Source organism: Nanorana parkeri, unplaced genomic scaffold (genome assembly GCF_000935625.1).
Source record: "Nanorana parkeri isolate BGI_ZX_2015 unplaced genomic scaffold, ASM93562v1 scaffold488, whole genome shotgun sequence".
Taxonomy (NCBI): domain Eukaryota; kingdom Metazoa; phylum Chordata; class Amphibia; order Anura; family Dicroglossidae; genus Nanorana; species Nanorana parkeri.
The window spans coordinates 172503-195024 of record NW_017306756.1 but is presented as its reverse complement, the minus strand read 5'-3'; the positions used below and the strand labels follow the sequence as shown (position 1 = coordinate 195024).

Sequence of the window (22522 nt, the reverse complement as noted above, 5' to 3'; positions counted from 1 at the left end):
CCCCCCCCCCCCCAGAAAAAAAGACACAGGCAGCAACACAAACCTAAAAAACATTTTGCTGCTTCCCAACTTTACCTGGAACAGCTTTAAAAAGTTTTCAATGGAGATCCACTTTACCTAGCGGGCACGACCTCTATGCACACTGATATAAATGTTATACACTTAGCAAAAGTTATTCTCGTCCAATGTCATAGCGCAGAGAAGACGATGAGAGAAGACACGTACCAGCTGAGAAGGCGTGAATATTAAGTGCCATGTCCTGCTCTTCGTTGTCTGCCACATCCAGCAGGTACGCCCGGATCGGCCCTTCGGTGGCATCGGCAGAAAAGTCTAAGACCACAACACCCAGCACTGTGAGAACGATGCCGATTGGCTGTTTATCCGGAACATCCCCAATGGCCAAACCTGCAGAAGAGAAGAGCGAGCGGTGATCACATGGCAAGGCACTCGATGCAGTACACATGAAGCGCCTATACACCGGATCTATTACAGCAAACCTGTGCTAGGGATATATAAGGAAAGCAACATGATCACTTGAATACCCCCCACCAAGCACCACATATCTTTTATTCACTACCCCCCTGCATAGCCCAGCCACCAGGAGGGAACAAAAATACCCAAAATGTCAAAGTATGAGGGAACGTTTGATTCGCTCCCCTTTCCCCCCTATGGATGATGGATGATCAGGGGTTGGCCCAGTAATGTCACATGGGGGTAAGGAGGAGAGGTGGGCATAAGCAAAAACCTCTAACAGGCCCAACACCAAACAGAATTGGGGGCTGTCTGCAGCTAAAGGGCCACCTGAAGGACCAATGCCTGAATCTGGCACTGGGTGGGGCCAAACTTGGTAAGAGTAAAGGTAAGATGATTGTAAAGACCAGAAGGAGAGAACAGTGGGAACTACGCCTAATGGTTGAAGTCCACGAAAAGGAAAACTCTAAGAAGAATAGTTTTGGCTTTTCCCAACAGATAAGACGTCTATTTTCCTAGGACAGTAGCAAAAAACTGAGGCATGCTGGGTAGAGTACAAATATTTTGTTTGCCAGTGTCCAGTTCTCCCATAGGTGGCAGTATAACCCAACCATTCTCAACCAGGGACCATAGGATGCCTTTTAGCTTGGTCAGCGGTGCCTTCAAATTTTCACTAAAGGGGGATAGGGGGATCCTAATGTGAAGGGTAAAGTTTTTGATGTGAAGTGTGCTTCTGATGTAAAGGGGGCATCTCATGTGAAAGGCTGCTGGGGGGCTACTCTGATGTGATAGGGGCTCCAGATGTGAAAGAGGGCTCTCATGTGAAGGGGGCTCCAGATGTGAAAGGAGGGAACTCTGATGTTAAAGGGGCCTAGCACGTGAAAAGTGGGAGGGGGAAGACTCTGATGTGAGGGGGAAGACCTCTCATGGAAAGTATGGAAACTCCAATGTAAAGGAGGCCTCACATGTGAAAGGCGGGGAGGTGTACTCTGATGTGAAGGGGGCTCCAGATGTGAAAGGGGACTGGACCTCTCATGGGAAGGGTAGAAACTCTTATGTAAATGGGGCTCCTGATGTGAAGGGGGGCCTCTCATGTGAAGGGTGAAAACTCTGATGTGAAGGGAAACTCCAAATGGTCTTTTTTTTATTTTTGGCTGTTGCCTGCCTGTGATCCCCTCTCAAAATCCATACCAGATGCCTGTCTAGGATAATGGTTTGGTATGGGGGGAACCACATGTGCTTGTTTTACATACTACACTGGAGTGCCATGAGATTTTGCATACTTTTAAATGATGCCACGACTGAAGAAAGGTTGAGAAATTCTGATAACCCGATGGTGTGGACTTCCTGTGTCCTTTAATGGACAAGAGAAAGAAAAAGGTATCTTATAAAAATGACTCCAATCAATGCAGTAAATAAATAGCCGAGATGATGAAAATCCCGTGTACTACATCCAATGTCCTTAGCATGTTCTTATGCGGTGTGTTCAGTGAGTCACTAATAGCAGGAAAAGACATCGATCTGTCACACCGTACCGGTTATTTGTTGAGGGGAAAAACAAAAAAAAGAGAAAGATTTCTTCCCACACCAGGCTGGATTCAGGTCTTAGCGAAGAACAGAGAATGTGAAAGGAGATAATATTGGAAATAATACTGGAAACAGGAAGTATTGTTTGATATGCATTAAAAGGAAAAATGGCTCACAACAGGAAATGTCTCCCTGTGAACAGGCTCCTAGAGAGTTCTCAAGCCAAGCGCTGGCAAAAAACTTCCTGAGCTCTGCAAGACACGGAACACACCGTGCAAGCAAGTATGGGCCGCCCGCCATCCAGGTACCGCAGAGCATGATGGGACAGAGAAAACTTCCTATTAAGGACATTGGCTTGCAAAAAAAACCATAAAGCTTCTCTTACTGAGCTTTTGCCCTTACTGCAGTCAATACAATAGCCATAAAATATATAAATATATACACATACATACACACACACTTTTTTAATATTATTATTATTATTAGTTTTATTATATATAAAACTAATAATAATAAAAATAAAATAATTTTAAAAAAAAGAAAATAAATATATATATTTTTTTTTTCTCATTATTTTTTTTCAATGTCAAATGTCACATGAAATGCTAGCTCTTATTATGTACCCTAAAGATGTAGTAATTTTACGGTAAGGAAAATACAGCCAGCATAATTAACAGAGTCTGTCATTATATTAGCTTCACGAAACCCTCTTCCGGGTCACATTAAGAAGACGATCTTGTCTGATCCTGGAAGCTAAGCAGGGTCAGGCCTGGTTAGTAGGTGGATGGGAGACCATCTTGGAAATAATGGGTGCTGTAGGCTTGTTTTTTGGTTTTGGCATTTTGTACAGGTGGGCACCAGCCTGGCAACAAGAAGTTGACTGAGCCACAGGTGGCCGATGTCGGGCTCTGATACTTTGCACAATACTGGTGTCCTAAAAGCTGGCCATGCACTATGAGATTTTTCCTGTTCAGCCTCGTGGGGCTTTAGTGTCCTGATAGCGGCAGGGTTTGCTGCTGTCAGAACACTTGAACAGTGACTGCAGCTGACTGGCCACAGACGCCGTTTGGCTGAACATTTTCGGAACAGCTGCTTCAACAACAATCCATTGAAAAAAAAATCGACTTTTGGCAAACAGCGGCGTCCCTGCGGGGGCCAGACATTGGTCGAATTGTGACCGAGTCAGCAGGACTCAAGCTTCAGATTGGAAGCTTCCCGATAGCAGGAAAGAGCAAAGTGATGATTTCATTCCCAGGGCGGGTTTAATAACTAATAACAAAGTTAAAGTGACATTAAACCCTCAGATTTTTTAACATAAAACAATACTGTAATGTGCGCCTTACTGTAATCCATGGTTGTTTCCCTTCTCTTTGCCGCTCTTCCTTTTAAATCCTCATGTCTTCTCATGCTGGGCAGAACTTCTGTTTTGCAGCAGACTGCCTTGTCTCTGGAATGGATACATGGTGTCTGTGTGCAGGTTCACAACCTGAGCCAGCACTACAGGAAGAGGCACTCAGCTGCAAAGGGAAGTTCTCCCCAAGCATGAGAACAGATACGGATTTATAAGGAAGAGCAGCAAAGAGAATCATTGACAGGTTAAGATGCCGGAAAATATAGAAAGCCTCAAAAATGTCAGGTTGGCTGCAAGGTACAAGATTCCCTCCGTCTAGAATCAGTATAAATAATCAGTATAATAATAAACGTTTGCTTACCGATAACGGAGCCATTGAGGAAAAGTGCAACTCCCAGGAGAACCCCGATACACAGGGCGAGGATGAAGGGCCGCCGGCGGCCCCATTTAAGTGTGCAGCGGTCACTGGCCGAGCCAATGAGAGGAGTAAATATCAAACCAAGGATGGGGCTCAGGAACCATGTCAGGCTGTAGTACTGTTCAGGAAGACCTGTGGAGAGATAAGACATTGTCGTTATTGTAGACTGCTGGTAAGGATGGAGAGATAACAGACCCTATTAGTGAAGACTGAATACAAACATACACTCTATATGACCAAATGTTTGTGGTCACCTGACCAGCTCACCTATATGAGCTTGTTGGACATCCTACTCCAAAGCCATGGCCATTAATATAAAGTTGGTCCCACTGTGCAGCTGTAACAGCCTCAACTATTGTAGAAGACTTTCCACAAGATTTTGGAGGCTGTGTGTGGGAATTTGGGCCCATTGATTGGGTCAGGTGCTGATGTTGACCTAGCTCACCATTGGCATTTCGAATCATACCAACAATTATCAGTAGGGTTGAGCTCAGTGCTCTGTGAAGTCCACTCGAGTTCCTCTACACCAAACTCATCAGGCCATATCTTTATGAAACTGGCTTTGTGCACAGGAGAAGGTCAAGCTGGAAAAGGGCCACCAAGTTGAAATACAACAGACTAACAGACCAAAATGTACTTGGATGTTCTAGCATTCCCTGTACCCTTCACTGGACTGGTGAGCTCATCTCTGTCACACTGTTCTCTCCTACTATCAGCATATCCTTTGTCAACACATGAACTGATTAGCTTGTGCAGTTTTTCCCTCTCCCAGTCTGAACTCTGCCATACAGCAATTGCAAGACACTGATATCAGGTACTTACTGTGCACTAGTTGCATTTAAAGAATATACATCTAAGGACGTATTGTAGATCCAGCTTTAAAGCATGTGTCCACTTTTTCACAAAAAAATTAAAAGGAGAGCGAACTCACAACCCATGAACACCTCCCCCGCCCCCCACTGTAGTTATCTGAAATGATGACCCACGCCAGCCTGTATAATGGTCCCAGCACTTAAAAACCAGCCTCCGAGGTGATGTAGTAAAGTTTTCAAGTGTCGGGCATGTTATACAGACTGATGAAGGTCATCATTGCAGATAAGTGCAGCGCCAACAATTTATTTAACCCTAACTTATACAATGAGTAGCTTCTCATTTCTTAACCAGCAACAACGTCAGTAGACGTATACTGTGGTGGTGGAAAAGATGTAACTTTTGTTTCAGAAGGGCCAAATTATCGTCCAGCATCCAGCAAAGAAAACAACTCGGGAGAATGCTGAAGTTACCAAAATTGGGTTAAGAACTGTATAACGCATTATTAAAACCTGGAGGGATAGTGGAAGTATAAAGATTGGACTCTGGAGCGATGGAAAAAGGTCATGTGTTCTGACGAGTCCAGATTTCCCTAGTCTGAGAGTGATGGGCACATCAGGGTGAGAAGAGAGGCGGATGAAGTGATGCAACCATCATGCCTAGTGCCGACCGTAGAAGCCTGTGGGGGAAGTGTTATGATCTGAGGTTGCATCAGCTGGTCAGGTCTAGGTTCAGCAACGTTATGTGCCCCAAACATGAGGTCAGCTGCCCACCTGAATATACTGAATGACCAGAAGGACCTCACAGCCTCCTGAGATCCAGCACAGCCCCTCTGAGACCCTGCACAGCGCTCCCGATACCCTGCACAGCGCTCCTGAGATCCTCCACAGCGCTCCTGAGACCCTCCACATGAGACCCTCCACAGCCCACATGAAATCCCCTGCTGGAGATATCAGGCTGCCATCCTGCAGCAGCACAGAGAATGTAGCTCCATTGTTCTGCATTTCTCATGGTATTATTCTGCTTTGCTGTATAATGCATTACTGGGATTTGTAGTCCTCTACAGACAGTTGCCATTGCTGTATAATGTATTGCTGGGATCTGTAGTCCACTATAGATGATGGCATTATTCTGCATTACTGTATAATGTATTGCTGGGATTTATATTCCTCTGTAGCTGATGGTGTAAGGACCACTTAGTAGAATTTGCTCACACACACAACAGGTTTGACTTGATGGACTTATGTCTTTAGTCAACCTCAAATACTATGTAACTATGTATTGTTCTGCATTGCTGTACAATGTATTGCTGAGATTTGTAGTCCCTCTGCAGCTTGGAGTTAGCGGCAGAACTACCAGGGTAGCATTGTTTGCAGCTGCAACCAGGGCCCTAGCACTTCGCCACTGTCCTAAATTGATTAGTCTGTACTGTTTTAAACAAACTATCACTTGACACACAAAAAATGTGTTGGTAATTGGTATCGAGGACTTGAGGAAAAGTATTGGTACTCATACTCGGTCTGGATAAAAATGGTATCGGTCCATCCCTAACATATACTGTCGTATTACAGGCCGTATGAACGCGCTACAAAACGCTCTACGGCCAAAGAAGTACAGGAGCTTTTTTGGGGCGTTTTTGTCGCGCGTTTCCATTGGGATACAGCCAAGAAGCCCTCGGAAACGCGCGTTTGCGAATCGCGGTAAAAACGCGCGACAACCGCGCATAATCGATACGCCTAGGTGTGAACCCAGCCTAAAGGGTCTTGGCTGGGGTTAAGAAATTGAACATCCACTCTCGTAAGAGTGGGGGGTCAGGAGTACTTCCTTTGGTCCGGATCTGGAGGGTCCCTGTGCCTCCTTATTTTAATGGGTCTACCTGCCCTGGTCATAGGCTGGGAAGGCAGGGAGCCTTGTCACCTGCAAGTGCTCGAGTAACACTATGGGCGTGGGACCCCACTGTGTGAAAGGCAATCAGGCCACAACACCCCTTGCTTTTTCTGCACTACGCCTCTTGAGCTAGGCCTTTTGGCCAGAGCTCTTTTTCTACTAGGATGGGTCTCCCCGCCAGCCCTGAAGTCTATGGGGAAGATGTGAGGCCATCAGGTTCCTTCCTCCCCTGAACTGGGGGGTTTCCTTCAGAGGAGCCCCGAACCTAGTACTCAGAAGTCAGCTTTATTTGAGGAATGGGTCCATCTGGCTTTGGCCAGAGAGTGCTCTGCCCCTGTCAGGAGCCTTGCATCTCAAGAGGTCAGCGAAAGGGCCCTGTCTCTTCGGGAGATGGACCATGAGACATACCCTACTGCACATTTTTGTGCATGTCTTCACATGCACTTTTTTTGTTCACAATGGCGTTTAGTTTTTGCCCACCCACTGCAGAAAAAAAAATGAAGATTACAAAAAAGTGTTTTATATCTTCAATAAACTTTATTCTACCAGCACAAAACAGAGACTCTCCACCCCGATGCCTCTCCCTAACACGTTTCGCCCCCACCTGCAGGAATCGGTCGAAATGTTATCCATTGGTGACCCAATCTCCTCAACAGAAGTTGATCATTAGAAATTACCCCATCAATCCTGTCCCCTCTCCCATACCTCTCTAATCTTACCCATCAATGAATGCTCCTTCCCCTCCGCTGATACCGATGTACACAGCAGCGCAGCCCTGCGCTCTGTATTTTAAATTATACTTGCACATGGCGAGCACTCATTGGTCAGTGTGCTCCCTGGACTTGTTGCTAAGAAGTGCTTCAATTTGGTCAACGCAGTCAGAAGCTCTTCTCACTGGTCAGCGTGGTCAGGTGATCGCGCTAACCAGTGAATGCTCGCCATTTGTGAGCAGAAATTAAAATACAGAATGCAGTGCTGCGCTGCTTTAACAGGTGTATGATTGTATAGCGGCAGCCGTGGAAGGGAAGAAGCGTCACCTGCCCATGCTGACCAATGAGAAGCGCTACTTGTTAAGCGCTTCTCAATAGTCAGCGTAGCCAGAAGCGCTTCTCATTGGTCAGCGCAGTCAGGTAAGCACACTGACCAACATGTGCTCACCATTTGTGAGCAAAATTAAAAATACCAAACGCAGGGCTCAAAATTAAAAATACCAAACGCAGGGAAAAGTCGTTGACAGGTAAGAGCAGTGTAGGGGGCAGATTGTAAGGGGTAATTCCATTTTCCCAAATTCACCTGGGAAGGTGGAACTACCCTTTACACGGTTAGATGTTCATTTGAAAACGATCATTTTCAAGACTGAACAAATCGACGATCAACTTCTACTGAAGTGAGCTGAAGGATAGAGAAGAAGGAGAATTACATTCGAACAGTGAATGTGGTTGTCAAGCAAGAAGAAGAAAAAAAAAAAAAGTTATTGCAATGCACAGTATGTGTGCTAGTAAAACATTCCTCCAAAAGTAGAATTTTTGAACTTGTAGGCCACATTCACACTGCCGTAGTTTTTTCCCCAAATGCATCATATGCAAAGAAATGGCTCCATACACATAGCTGCGTAAAGATGCACAAACAATAATTGGAACCGGAATGCGTCCGGGCTGGGAATTTGTGTATTTTACGCGAGCGCATACACACATTCAGTACATTAAAGTTTCTGTTAAAAAGTATGCGTTCTGGGATTGCATAGAGTATGTGCATATCCGCATTTACAAAGATGCGTACAATTTTGCTCTTGCGTTGTGTGTGAATGAGGCCGTACTTAAGCATTGCCTCCAGAAAAAAAGATCATGCAAGATCATGGTTGCAGCAGTAGCAGCCATGTCTCGGTACAACCACTTCAAGATGAAAACCTATATGTACGTCCAATGGTCCTGAAGTGGTTAATAACTTGGATCAGCCAATATCGGGGATCACTACAACTCCAAACCTTCGGCATTAACTGATGGCTATTGCGGCTCAAAACTCCAACAAAACAAGTTTTGGCTTCACATACACTTTAAAGTCTTCTGTAATTCTTCCCATCAAACGGTGAGAAATGTTTCTTCTCAGACGGACTTCTGTTGAGTTCGGGGAACAATGACCGCTCTCTTAATCTCAATCAGATCAAGCAATATTTTATCTCAAAACAGAATTAGAATTCCTGCCGTTCGGGAACGCGTCGTTTTTTTCCCCTCAGGTCTGTTGTGATGCCGCTTAGTTTGTTTTGTGGGTTTTTTTTCATTCCCGGCCAAGTCTGGCCTCCATTGAAAAGGGCAGCGACGGAGCCTTCACCTTTCCAGTGAGAAAACGGAACCAGGGCAGCACAGGAACAAACATAACGGCCTCATTTCGGCTGTTGTTGACAACATTCCATAGGAAACGCTATTATTTTGAGACTTATCAGACAAGCGTTGGAAACAAATATCGCCGAGCGATCCTCTGGCACCGCCGATCCTGTTTACCTGGTCTCCAGTCACACTTCCCCTGTTACGACACAATTCATTCAAAACGTGGTGAGAAAAGCAAAAAAACAAAAAAAGAACACAGTCCGTGGATATTACGGAGGAGGTCCGGCTGCCACTGAGACTGGACCGGTGAGGCGATTCCCAGCAACTTCTAAACAAACAGGACACTGCGCGTAGTAAATAATTCCTTTTTATTTTTTTCCTCCAGCGAAACGTCGGCTAACAATAGTGAGAGCAGGCCGAGCCGGGTTTCACAGGAAATGCAGGCTGTGTCACAGCCAATCTGAGGGTTGCGTGAGGTCAGGGGGTACGGAGAGAGAAAAGATAAAAAGTCTCACGTGTAAAAGATTCTATCACTGCAATAATATCTTGAAGATACGACTTCACACGGACAATTGGAATAAAGTGGAATGATGGATGGACTGCAGGGCCGTCATCAATAAGGTGCAATGGCTGATAAATACTGGGGTCCTCTCAAAAGCTGACCTCTGAGGTTTCCCTATCCCACTCCCACACCCCATTACCCCCTTTAACTGATCAATGGCCAAAGATGAAAAAAACAAAACAAAAACTATTTAAATGCCTTAGTCACATGATGCTTCAGCCCCGAGTATTCACTCCTCAGGGTCCTGGGTAGAGTCCTTCTTCAGGTGTCCACATCACTGCCTGCCTGACGTGGACACTCCCTACTGGCTGCCTAGCAGTTGGGTCCATTCAGGATTCAGAAGAGGAGTGACATCAGCAGACGGGGACTATTGGGGACCGGCCAGTGCGGGCACATCAGTGGTCACCTGCTCCTGGAAAATGGCTCTTGGGATGAACCCAGATGGCAGTCTTGGTTAAGTATATCTTGCTTCCGGGGAGGTTCACACGATTTTCTGGACCAGATCCAGGATGCAGTGTATTGCGTTTTGCCATGTTTTTGCCGTGTTTCGGAGCATTTTTCCCCCCGCTTAAAATGGGCTTTCAGGTGCGCTCCAGTGTGTTTGTATGCGTTTTTGATGTGTTTCCATGCGTCTGGTTTGGAACAGACTGCGCTGGTGTGAACAGAGCGCACAGGCTTACATAAGGATGCATTTTGTGTCCGGAAACCATCTGGTCTGGAGATTATCTGGATGTGGTGTGAATGGGCCCTTAGAAGGTAAGGAAAGAAGAAGAAGGACCCCAGCTCCTGTACACAGAAGAAGATAGAAGACTCAGGACTGGAGCTTCATGTGACTGCGGAAATAGGTAACAGGGGCAATTTGTTTTCCATGCCAAAGGTTAGCTTGAAGGGGGAAAGAAAATATTCAGCATCTATCTGCAATATATGAACATTTCTCCCTTGTTTGGGTCTGCCAGAAATGTACTCAGCTTCTAACTTCCTGTAATAAATGGACAACAATTCCTCTGCTGCAGTGCAATCCCAAGAAGGGTTGTCAGCATTGCTGCAGGTCACACTACTGAACATCTCCTCACCTCACCATAACATATGTGGGAGGTGTTCAGCAAACATGCATATCATAGGTCAATACTTCCCACACACACCATAGATCAATACATACACACATGCATATCATAGGTCAATACTTCCCACACACACCATAGATCAATACATACACACATGCATATCATAGGTCAATACTTCCCACACACACCATAGATCAATGCAAACACACATGCTTGTCATAGATCAATACTTGCCACACACACCATAAATCAATACATACACACATGCATATCATAGATCAATACATACAGTACACACATGAATATCATATATCAATACATACACACATGCATATCATAGATCAATACATACACACATGCATATCATAGATCAATACACATACCTACACCTTGTCCTCCCACAGCTACCACAGCTACCTCATGTATCATTTCCCCCTCCTCTTTTAGATTGTAAGCCCTCAGGGGCAGGGCCCTCCTTACCATCTTGTCTTGAATTGTATTGTAACTGTAATGTCTTCCTTATATTGTAAAGCGCTGCGCAAACTGTTGGCGCTATATAAATACTATGTAATAATAATAATAATAATAATACACCTGATCTTATATCATTAAGTCTCATACAATAGCCCAGTACCGGACCTGCACATGTGAATGTTAATCTCGAAGATTCAGAAAATCTGCCTGAGATTAGGTCTCCAGTTCATGCTACTGCAGGAGATTATTGGATGACCGCCGAGGGATCAGAAGTTTAATCTTGCATGGGGTGTACTCTATCTGAGCAGAGGGAAAAAAATACCCAACAACCTCACAGAAAAAAGAAGAACTACTGAATGGAAGGAGATAATGGAGGAAAGCATAGATGAGGAAATAAAAAATCCGATCTCCAAACAAATACAAAAATATCAATTAATCCAGAAATGTAAACATTAAAAATATACTAAATGTATTCTGAATGCAGCTAGCATACGTGCCGAAGGGCAGGAGATAACTGTGGTGGGGGTGGCCAGCATGTGTCATGATATGAAAGTATGCACAGCGTTCCTTGTTTATTACACGTATTTCTACAAGTGTCAATTTATGTCGCGCGTTACATACTGTACAGTCATGTCCCATCACATGCACAGGAAGCTTACAATCCAAGGTCCCCATCTCATCAGTTCCTGCCCCCAAGGAGCTTACAATCTAAGGTTCCCATCTCATCAGTCCCTGCCCCCAAGGAGCATACAATTGAAGGTACCCACCTCATCAGTACCCGCGCTCAAGAGGCTTGCAGTCCTTGGCATCAAGGAGCTTACAATCTAAGGTCCCCATCTCATCAGTCCCTGTCCTCAAGGAGCTTACAATCTAAGGTTCCTATCTCACCAGTCCCTACCCTCAAGAAGCTTACAATATAAAGTCGATATCTCAGCAGTCGCTGCTATCAAGGAGCTTACAGTCTAAGGTTCGTATACCATCCAACTTTGCCCCCAAGGAGCTTACAGTTGAAGGTCCCCCATCCCATCAGTACCTGTCCTCAAGTTTACAATCTAAGGTCTCTATCTCACCAGTCTCTACCCTCAAGGAGTTTATGATCTAAAGTCCCCATCTCATCAGTCCCTGCCCCCAAGGAGCATACAATTGGAGGTCCCCATCTCATCAGTCCCTGCCCCCAAGGAGCATACAATTGGAGGTCCCCATCTCATCAGTCCCGGCCCCCAAGGAGCATACAATTGGAGGTCCCCATCTCATCAGTACCCGCGCTCAAGAAGCTTGCAGTCCTTGGCATCAGGGAGCTTACAATCTAAGGTCCCTATATCATTAGTCTCTGTCCTCAAGGAGCTTACCATCTAAGGTCCCTATCCCACATGCTTACCTACACGCACAGACATACTGGAGACAATTTAGAAAGGACACAGTTAAATGTACCAGCACCAAAGGAAACCCACACAAGCACAAAGAAGCTGAATTTGAACCGGGGGCCCGCCCCCCAGTCCTGGAAGGGAGAAGTGCTGAGCCACTGTATTACACATTACAACACATTTACTTCCGGTGGTGCACCAAGGTCCAAGCATTCCACATCCACTCCGTCCCCGCAGGTGCCATGTTATCTTCCGTCTTCTTGCTTTGCCCACTGGGCAGACACTGATGATGTAACTCCAATGCATGCGTGCTGGAATTACAATTTCTGTAAAATGCTGGGACTGTACTGCGTATGCACTGCAATCAGGGCACAGATTACAAAAATTGCTTACAGGTGAGTGAAGAAGTTTTTATGGACAGAAGAGATTTCTAAAATTCTCTTTCACCAAAAGACCCGACTAGCTGAGCAAATGTGCAACCCCTTTGGCAGGTAAAACATATTCCTACTGAGCTTTTGGACTTCGAGTTCGGCTTTAAAGGAGAACTATGCGGTGAGTGCTTTTCACTCACCTCATAGTTCTAGCCGACCTGTCACAGGTCGGCTCAGTAGATCGGGAGGTGAGCGAACACATAACGGCGTTCGCTCACCTCTTAATCCTGTCACGGCTCTCTGCCGTGACAGGGGAGGGGCTGTATTCCCCCCTCCCCGATCCGCCAGCGCTGGCTGAACGGACGGGGGAGGGGGCGGGTACAGCTAGCTGTGCCTCTAGATAGGCAGAGCCAGCTGTCAGTCACGCAGCTGGGCGGATCCCGGCATAATTGTTGGGATCCGCTTCAGCGTCTCAGTATTCCGCGAGCTACAACTCGCGGTATACTAAGCCTAGAGTGACGGGAGGACGCTAGTTTGTGTCCTCCCGTTACCCTAAGGAGAACTATGGGGAAAAGCCTTAACCCCATAGTTCTCCTTTAATAGATTGAGCTTCAAGACTAATTGCCGCATGGAGCAAACCACATTTTAAAATTCTTAAAATCATAGAAACTTGGATGCCAATACTGCACTGAATCCAGAGGCAGCCAGGAAACCTTCGACCTGAGGGAACAAGACAACCAGCTTGCCCTTCCATAGTAAGAACAGACAGAGCATGGTGGGCTAAAGAATGCATAGCATGCAAAGCTTGTCATGGTGTTGCACCGATTGCTGGGCATGGTGAAACGCGGGATTTCTTGAAGGACGTGGTTAATTGTGACACACCTACCAGCATCAGCTTCCTTTGTAGCTCTTGGCATTCGATCACGTGACATCTCATAGCCGCCATGGAAATTGGTGCTTGAAGACTTTCCACTGCCGCAGGGCTGTGGTCAAAGGTTGTAACGGGGATCAGGTCGCTATATAATGCCAACCATGAGTCACGGATTGGGGGTGCTGCTCTGATTGATGTATGAAGTATCTCCACCAGTATCTCCACCTGCCCAACATGACCAATTAGTTCTGCCCCCCAATTGTTCGCTCACCATTTTAGTTGATTGACTGTCAGTGTAAATAAACACAATTAAGTCCTACTTTTATACTAAGCTACAAAACAGATACGTGTGGGGACACAGTGGGAAGCCTGGACCTCGGGATCACAGTCTCCAGCTAGAAAGTAAACCCGGTTATATGATCCTCTCACACATTCTTTCTGGCTCCTTCACGATATACTAGACAGGAATCTGAATGACGGCCTATGGAGTGAGATTAACTGTACGTCCTTGGAGAATGACAACATCCTCATCGTACATGAAGGCCCAGATCAAATAAACAAGGGGATAAGGGGGTGTGGGGGTCACTGAACCCATAAAAGGATGAATGGGAACGTCTATTGCAAGACAGGTCTTCTCATCCAACCTGACCTCACAAAGATGCTGTTATGGCTGCATGGGGACAAATTCCCACAGACCCACTCCAACACCTTTTGGAAGACCTGTGTAGAAGAGTGGAGTTATAGCTGCAAAGGGGGGGGGGGGGGCTTCATATTAAAGAGTAACCAAGGGAGAGAACAAAGGACTAGCCAGCAGTGTTGCCTGTGGTCTTCCTGCAGTTGATCTTTTCCCCATTACTGACTTGCTACGCCTGGTTCTGCACTGGATTTCTATGTGGAGGTGGCCATCTTGGTAGGGGCAGAGCTTTGCTTCCTCGTGTCACAGCCTCCAGGAAGTAGAACAATGAGCAGCACAGTAGTGGCATCACCAAATCTCACTTCAAATCTCCTGACAATATCAGTGAGAGCCAGCAGGGCCTTAGATCTCACACTGCAGATATACAGCTATGAGGCTAAAGAACCAAAGTGCCTAGGAATACTCGCATACCAGGAAATGCTCGGCTATTTTTCAGTAGGAAAAACGTTTTCCTACTGAAAAATTGCCGAGCATTTCCTGGTATGCGAGTATTCCTAGGAACTTCCAGACATTTTTTTTAGCTCAATTCCGCTGTCCATGGTTGTCTATGCCCATGGTTATTGGAACCGGATGTCCACCAAGCTCATGTAGGCATCAAGAAACAAGATAAAAATGAATAACCCATCAAAAGATAAAATAACAAAGCCAGCTTTGCTGCAATATTCACCTTCAATCCAGATACTTTCCCTGCAGTACTTTGTTCCGCCGCTAGATGTCCTCAGTCTGATGGCCAGCATCATTCAACCCTCATCCTCTGAGCCCAGGTTGCTCTGGTCCCACCCCTCGCCATTAAATGGATACGGGAAGCAACACAGTGATGAGCTCCACCTTTCTGTCACTGCCATCAGCATGCTCCATTTCAACTTATGAACCAATTGGCTATTTACGCTGCCTCTTCCTCTCTTACTCATATCCTGCTGTACAGCGACTGCAAAAGGCTGATACCTGGTCACATTCAGGCACCTATACAATTTGCATTTAAAAGAAAAAAAAGAAGGTAATGATGCATTAATGATTACAGAGATGGATTCATTTGGGCCTTTTATACCTGCCTGCAGTTCAGGTTTAACCAGGGCACGACGTGCGCTTGTGTCTTACATACAAAGAGCCAAAAATTAAACATTTGCATGCATAGTTGTTTGTTAAAAAGGCCTAAAAATCCATTTTAGCCCATTATACCATTTACCCCATTGCAGGGCCGAGCATATGAATGTGTCCAGTAAGTAGATCACGCCGTGGTTTCCACTGCATCATTGCCTTGTATTATTCTAGCTCTGTGTGCAGTACATCCCGGCTCTGCAGTCATATTTTTAGTTAGGATAACGCAGTGCGCAGCAGATAAAATCCTCTGACAATGATGGATTATACCATGCTATACATTCCAGCTGTTGGCAGGGCTTGTGCGCGTCACATACAGGGTCAAAACACACTAACACAAGGTCTTAAAAGATATTAAAGAAGCTTTCAGCCAATCTGGACTCCTGGCCAGACGGAATATTAATGAGCAGTCTATAGGACAAGGTCTGAATTATCATCTTGCCTATCGGGAGATCGAGCTCTGAATACAGATTGCAGGTCACATCAGTAGAGGACGGGGGGGGGGATGCACTTCTCGGCTCTTCTGTCACTCGGGTTGAATCTGCGCACACTGGAAAATGAGAAAAAAGCAGAATCTTACCCAGAATCATTATTTTACTTCAGACCCGCTTTAATCAAAGTTGGACAAAAATCCAAAAGGTACCACTGAAATATACACTATATTACCAAAAGTATTGGGACGGCTTTACACGCACATGAACTTTAATGGCATCCCAGTCTTAGTCCGTAGGGTTCAATATTGAGTTGGCTCCGCCCTTTGCCGCTATAACAGTTTCAACTCTTCTGGGAAGGCGTCCACAATGGTTAGGAGTGTGTCTATGAGAATGTTGGACCATTTTTGAGGTCGGGTACTGATGTTGGAGGAGAAGGCCGGGCTCGCAGTCTCCGCTCTAATTCATCCCAAAGGTGTTCTATCGGGTTGAGGTCAGGACTCTGTGCAGGCAGGTCAAGTTCCTCCACCCCAAACTCCCCCATCCATGTCTTTATGGACCTTGCTTTGTGCACTGGGACGCAGTCATGCTGGAACAGGAAGGGGCCATCCCCAAACTCTTCCCACAAGGTTGGGAGCATGAAATTGTCCAAAATGTCTTGGTGTGCTGATGCCAGAGTTCCCTTCACTGGAACTAAGGGGCCAAGCCCAACCCCCTGAAAAACATCCCCACACCGTAATCCCCCCTCCACCAAACTTTACACTTGGCCCAATGCAGTCAGGCAAGTACCGTTCTCCTGGCAACAGCCAAACCCAGACACGTCCATTGGATTGCCAGACAGAGAAGCGTGATTGGTCACTCCAGAGAACACATCTCCACTTCTCTAGAGTCCAATGATTTGGAGGGGTGTCGCAATACTTTTGGCTATATAGTTATATAGTGTAGGGTGATGGGCCCAACTGGAATTAGCAGCGGTAAACCATGAATGAGACACTGACGCCCATGAACAGCGTTAGCAGGCAGGTTTGTCCTGCACTTGTATTCAGCAAGTCAGTAAACAAGCATGCCACCAATGCAGGAGGACGTTATACAGCAAGTCCATAACATAAAACAAAGCATCTGCTCACCCAAGCCACCATTTCAGGTCAGTTCCTAACCAACGTGGTGCCCTTCTAATGGGTTGCCTATAACAAACCGGCAGCTCTTGTATGTTTTTAGTGTCCTGTCAGCACTCAGGCTTTTCACCCAGCAGCAGAGAAAGAGTCCTCAGCTCACATATATACAGGCTTGTGGACGGCTGAGACTAATAATGAGGCCTGGCTACCAGGTAAGGTGTGAACCTAGCAATGGAGGCTTTATCACATCCAAAGCTCCACACCGCTCCAGACTCCACGGTCCAGAACAGGACTTAGATGTGTTTGGTTTCTCCATATCAGACATGTGACAAATCTGGGTGACACATAACATACTGTACATGCCCTTGACCACCTGAGACAGGTGGTCAAGGGCATGGCCCAGGAAGGGGTTTATGTATCACCCAGAATCTTAAAGAAGAACTTAACCCTTATCTTTGAAAACAACAACAAATAAACCTTTAGAAATGTTTAGTAATGCCAATCTACAAACCGATAATTGCCAGCGTTTTATCCTTTGCATTCCTTATTTTTCTTTTCCTCCACATTCTTCTCACAGCGGCCATTTTTACTAAGGGCAGATGATTCCATCTCCCTTTACTTCCTGGAACTCTGGCACATGTGACTAGGACATGTGACCATGCACATCATCTCAGGGGAGCAAAATGCCTTTCCCTGAGATCTCATGAGATTACAGATGAGATTACAGATTAGATTTCCCAGCAATGCTCTGCTGATGTAACCTTCCCAGGATGCAACTCTTGGGCACAGATTACATCACTAATGCCCAAGAGGACCAGGAAGTGGAAAAAAAATGAATGTAATGGTACTGATGTTGGAGGAGAAGGCCGGGCTCGCAGTCTCCGCTCTAATTCATCCCAAAGGTGTTCTATCGGGTTGAGGTCAGGACTCTGTGCAGGCAGGTCAAGTTCCTCCACCCCAAACTCCCCCATCCATGTCTTTATGGACCTTGCTTTGTGCACTGGGACGCAGTCATGCTGGAACAGGAAGGGGCCATCCCCAAACTCTTCCCACAAGGTTGGGAGCATGAAATTGTCCAAAATGTCTTGGTGTGCTGATGCCAGAGTTCCCTTCACTGGAACTAAGGGGCCAAGCCCAACCCCCTGAAAAACATCCCCACACCGTAATCCCCCCTCCACCAAACTTTACACTTGGCCCAATGCAGTCAGGCAAGTACCGTTCTCCTGGCAACAGCCAAACCCAGACACGTCCATTGGATTGCCAGACAGAGAAGCGTGATTGGTCACTCCAGAGAACACATCTCCACTTCTCTAGAGTCCAATGATTTGGAGGGGTGTCGCAATACTTTTGGCTATATAGTTATATAGTGTAGGGTGATGGGCCCAACTGGAATTAGCAGCGGTAAACCATGAATGAGACACTGACGCCCATGAACAGCGTTAGCAGGCAGGTTTGTCCTGCACTTGTATTCAGCAAGTCAGTAAACAAGCATGCCACCAATGCAGGAGGACGTTATACAGCAAGTCCATAACATAAAACAAAGCATCTGCTCACCCAAGCCACCATTTCAGGTCAGTTCCTAACCAACGTGGTGCCCTTCTAATGGGTTGCCTATAACAAACCGGCAGCTCTTGTATGTTTTTAGTGTCCTGTCAGCACTCAGGCTTTTCACCCAGCAGCAGAGAAAGAGTCCTCAGCTCACATATATACAGGCTTGTGGACGGCTGAGACTAATAATGAGGCCTGGCTACCAGGTAAGGTGTGAACCTAGCAATGGAGGCTTTATCACATCCAAAGCTCCACACCGCTCCAGACTCCACGGTCCAGAACAGGACTTAGATGTGTTTGGTTTCTCCATATCAGACATGTGACAAATCTGGGTGACACATAACATACTGTACATGCCCTTGACCACCTGAGACAGGTGGTCAAGGGCATGGCCCAGGAAGGGGTTTATGTATCACCCAGAATCTTAAAGAAGAACTTAACCCTTATCTTTGAAAACAACAACAAATAAACCTTTAGAAATGTTTAGTAATGCCAATCTACAAACCGATAATTGCCAGCGTTTTATCCTTTGCATTCCTTATTTTTCTTTTCCTCCACATTCTTCTCACAGCGGCCATTTTTACTAAGGGCAGATGATTCCATCTCCCTTTACTTCCTGGAACTCTGGCACATGTGACTAGGACATGTGACCATGCACATCATCTCAGGGGAGCAAAATGCCTTTCCCTGAGATCTCATGAGATTACAGATGAGATTACAGATTAGATTTCCCAGCAATGCTCTGCTGATGTAACCTTCCCAGGATGCAACTCTTGGGCACAGATTACATCACTAATGCCCAAGAGGACCAGGAAGTGGAAAAAAAATGAATGTAAGTAAAAGAAAAATATGTTTGTTTAACTAATGAATGTAAAATGATTTTATATCAGCAGTAAAGCTGCATGTGGATGTGATTGTTAGTGAAAGGGGGTCCACTTTTTATAAAAGGTATATGGTTTGGCTCCCTGCAGTTTGGCTGTTGTGCAGTAGCTAGCAAGGGGTAAATGGTTGGACACATTTGGGTGCACGTGTTGCATAAAATGGAGGGATGACAGGCCGGAAAGAGTGTGATCCAACGTGTGCCAGGAACTGGCGGCTTAGGAGGGGGAACTGACCACACACAGAGGGGGGCATAAATTAATGTTACCCTTTTATGTTCAGACAATTCTGTGAAGATTCAATTTTTTTTCCCAGTGGACAAATAAAAGTGGGCTTAGGTCCCGTTCACATCATAGTGTTGCATAATACACACACAATTGCACAATGTACCTAGCATGCAGTACCGTGCACTAGGTGCATTGCAATGCCAATGACACCCCAATGCAACTCCCGGTGGCCGCCCATTGCACTGCAACACACGGTACCACAAGAACATGCATTGCAGTGAAAAAAGTAGCGCATGCGTGGTACTGCACGCTAGTTGCATTGTACGACACAGCATGAGCTAAACGCAGTGTCGTGTGATTAACACAATGCTATGGTGTGAAAGCTGAAATACACTTGGACATCTGCACTGCCTCTCATGTGTGAAGCTGACCCCTAAAGTTCACCCAATCCCATGCAAATCTGTGATAGAAAATCCCAACGCAACTCCAAGTGGTCGCCCATTGCACTGCACTGCAACACGCGGTACCACAAGAGCATGCATTGCGGTGAAAAAAAGTAGTGCATGCGTGGTACTGCACGCTGGTTGCATTGTACGATAGCATGAGCTAAACGCACAGTATTGTGTGATTAACACAATGCTATGGTGTGAACAGGCCCTAAAATGCACTTGGACATCTGCACTGCCTCTCATGTTTGAAGTCCATGCAAATCTGTGACAACCCCGGCCTTTCCGGCCCAAAAGCCCCCGTCCTCAATATATTAGAATCATCAATATACATCAATATATTAGAATGTGTGCGAGTGTGTATTTTTATCCCGCTGTTATTTATAACCCGTAATTACCAGATCTAAACCCTTAAAGGATAATTAAAGCCTCTGTTTTTTTTGTATATATAGATTAAAACCGCTTTGAAAAGGGTTTAAACTTACCTGTGTCTTCCCGGCGCGCTCTGGTCCGAAAATGTGAAAATTCTCAGGCGGCCGCAAAGCATCTGGGTGCCGGCGCATGTGCTGATCACATTTTCGGCTGGGAGACGAGGAGAGACACAAGGTAAGTCTATGGACGCGTGCACCCGCATGCAGACACCGTGGGACAGGAAGTGCCAGCAAGCCCAGAGGAATCAGTGCTGGATCGGAGACCCGCCGCAGCGCTGGAGGGACAGATGAAAAGGATCGGATTAAGGGGCATTATTTAAGGTAAGTGTTACATTAACATTGGGGGGAGGGAAAAACATTTTTGACTTTAATGTCACTTTAAAAGGGAAATTATCCATAACACACTCCCTATATTTAAATCCATTGAAGTAAATCATATTCCCTATTTAATCCCTTCTCATAAACTTGTATCCAGTCCTTTAATCCATTGGGCTTCCTGGAATAGCACCATTTCTACCCCCTCCCCCGTGGCGTCATTTTACCTGAAATGGTTTATACAGTCATGACTCTCGGGAAAACACCTTTCTGCTGCCTTACCTCATAATTACTGTCAATGTTTGAACTCCTTCTGCAGGATTTTATATAGCGTCAGTAATATGAACTTCAGCAAAAATTGCTCCGGAGGGAGGCGGGGGTCACAGGGTTTCATGAAAGATTGTTTACCTTGAGGCTAAAGAGGTGGGCGGGGCATCTAAGTGGGAGGAGACCAGATGACATCAATATCACAAGATGCATTTGGAAGGCAGGAAGCACTATGTGAACAGGAAGTGCTGAGATTTAAAAAAAATGACATTTAAATCTTGATAGTCTATTATATTTGTGTGTGTCCATGTTGTGTGTAGAATGAGGAAGATTTAGTACAGGGGTGGGCAACTCGGACCCGCCCTACAAGTCCTAACATGCCACTGCCTCTGGGAGCCATGCCTGTATCCATCAGTCTTGGGACCTGTAGTTCCACAACAGCTGGAGGGCCGGACTTGCCCAGCCAGGGTTTAAGTATGTCATTATTTTATCACGGTTTGTGTCCCCATGACTAGGTGATGATTTCAGTCCAGGAGAGGAGCCGGTACCACTGTGCAAGTCTGAAGGGAAGGACGGAGGTCAGATAGAAGACTGAAGGGAAGGCCGGAGGTCAGATAGAAGACTGGAGGGAAGGACGGAGGTCAGATAGAAGACTGGAGGGAAGGACGGAGGCCTTGTAGAAGACTGAGGGAAGGACGGAGGTCAGATAAAAGACTGAAGGGAAGGCCAGAGTTCCGCTTTAAAGCCATGCCTTCCCAATGAGATTGGCTTGTTTTTGGCTTTGATGCCTTCTGTTGATCAGTCCTCAACAAAGCTTCTGCGTCTTGACCCCGGGGGCGGACTTCACTTCTGGTCCGCCCCTCCATCTCTAGTATAAGATCGTTTTATTCATTGGTGAAGCGGACCTCTCCCACGTCATGATAGTAATAGCCCTGGCAACAGTACTGTGGAAACACAAACACTTTCTGGGTGTATCCTTTGTACAGTTGCAAATTTTCTGCTGATATTCTGTTTTATCTGTAGCTATTTGTGGTCGTGTCTGCACATCTCTTCCGCTGCTCACAATCGGCCTCAGCGAGAGGAGCGGAAAATCAAAATGAATTTCATCCAGATAAGAGAAGAGGACGCAGAGAAGCATGCAGCCGCCGCACCACATTCGTGGTAATAAAAGGACAGAGTGGTGAAATCCTAAAATTCCGCGATTACATGATTGTGTCACGAGAGATTAATCCGCAAGAAGACGAAGTGTGCAAGTTTACTGACATGCTGCTCAGTGAATGAATATGTAGATGGAATTCAACACTAAATGACATTTAGGTTGCTAATGGGATTTCGCTGTTTGAGCGTTTTGCAGAGCGTAGCAACGCGCTACAAAACGCCCAGGTGCGAACCGGGCCAGAGGCCTCAGTTAGGCCTCGTATAGCAAGCGTAGCCCCCCTGCAAGGGTTAACTCTTCACGACTGGAGTTCTGCTTTCATGGTCAGTGGTTTGCAGCTTGTATCTCAGATCAAAATCATGAAATGTAGAAGAAGATAAGAGCCGTAGTCGTATCCCCCCCCCCCCCCCCTCCCACGCCC

The 22522-nt window shown here is 46.0% G+C and overlaps 1 protein-coding gene across 1 annotated transcript in view; it reads right to left on the bottom strand.

The window, feature by feature from the left end:
- Window positions 1-22522, bottom strand: part of SLC45A4 (solute carrier family 45 member 4) — a 55133-nt gene that overhangs the window by 10114 nt on the left and 22497 nt on the right. Inside the window, exons 2-3 of the mRNA XM_018560933.1 lie at window positions 3711-3899; window positions 226-405 (exon numbers count right to left, since the gene is read on the bottom strand). Of these exons, the coding sequence (XP_018416435.1) occupies window positions 226-405; window positions 3711-3899 (369 nt within the window). The remainder of the gene's footprint in view (window positions 1-225; window positions 406-3710; window positions 3900-22522) is intronic.